The sequence below is a fragment of the Nicotiana tomentosiformis genome, chromosome 1, assembly GCF_000390325.3.
Source record: "Nicotiana tomentosiformis chromosome 1, ASM39032v3, whole genome shotgun sequence".
NCBI classification, from domain to species: Eukaryota; Viridiplantae; Streptophyta; class Magnoliopsida; order Solanales; family Solanaceae; genus Nicotiana; species Nicotiana tomentosiformis.
The window spans coordinates 71804499-71805338 of NC_090812.1; the positions used below are offsets into that span (position 1 = coordinate 71804499).

Sequence of the window (840 nt, forward strand, 5' to 3'; positions counted from 1 at the left end):
ATGACGGTGTCTATATCTGACAACCATTTCGGATTCATACCGGGTCGTTCTACTACGGAAGTTATCCACCTTATTAGGAGGTTGGTGGAACAGTACAGGGATATGAAGAAGAATCTGCAAATGGTGTTTATTGATCTGGAGAAAATATATGACAAAGTTCCTAGAGAGGTTCTTTGGAGATGCCTAGAAGCTAAAGGTGTGTCGGTTGCTTATATTAAGACGATTAAGGACATGTATGATGGAGCTAATACTCGGGTTAGGACAGTGGGAGGCGACTCTGAGCATTTTTCGGTTGTTATGGGGTTACACCAAGGATCGGCGCTGAGTCCATTCTTATTTGCCCTAGTGATGAACGCACCGACACACTATATTCAAGGGAAGGTGCCATGGTGTATGTTATTCGATGACGATATGTTCTGATAGACGAGACGCGAAGCGGCGTTAACGAGAGGCTGGAGGTTTGGAGACAGGCCCTTGAGTCTAAGGGTTTTAAGATAAGCATGACTAAGACGAAATATCTTGAGTACAAGTTCAATGCCGAGCCGAGGGAAGCGGGAATGGACGTGAAGCTTGGATCACAGATCATTCCCAAGAGAGGAAGTTTTAAGTACCTCGGGTTGGTTATCTAGGGGAATGGAGAGATCGACGAGGATGTCACACACTATATAGGTGTGGAGTAGATGAAATGGAGGTTAGCATCTGGAGTCCTGTGTGACAAGAAAGTGCCACCCCTGCTCAAAGGTAAGTCTTATAGAGCGGTGGTTAGACCGGCCATATTGTATGTGGCTGAGTGTTGGCCAGTTAAGAATTAACATATCCAGAAGATGAAAGTAGCATAAA

General features: G+C 45.0%; 1 protein-coding gene across 1 annotated transcript; it reads left to right on the forward strand.

Moving 5' to 3' along the window:
* LOC138906801 (secreted RxLR effector protein 78-like) lies at nucleotides 1–420 on the forward strand. The gene has a single exon (XM_070196476.1). It carries the CDS (start codon nucleotides 1–3, stop codon nucleotides 418–420), a length of 420 nt encoding a protein of 139 aa, XP_070052577.1.
* The last annotated feature ends 420 nt before the right edge of the window (nucleotides 421–840 follow it).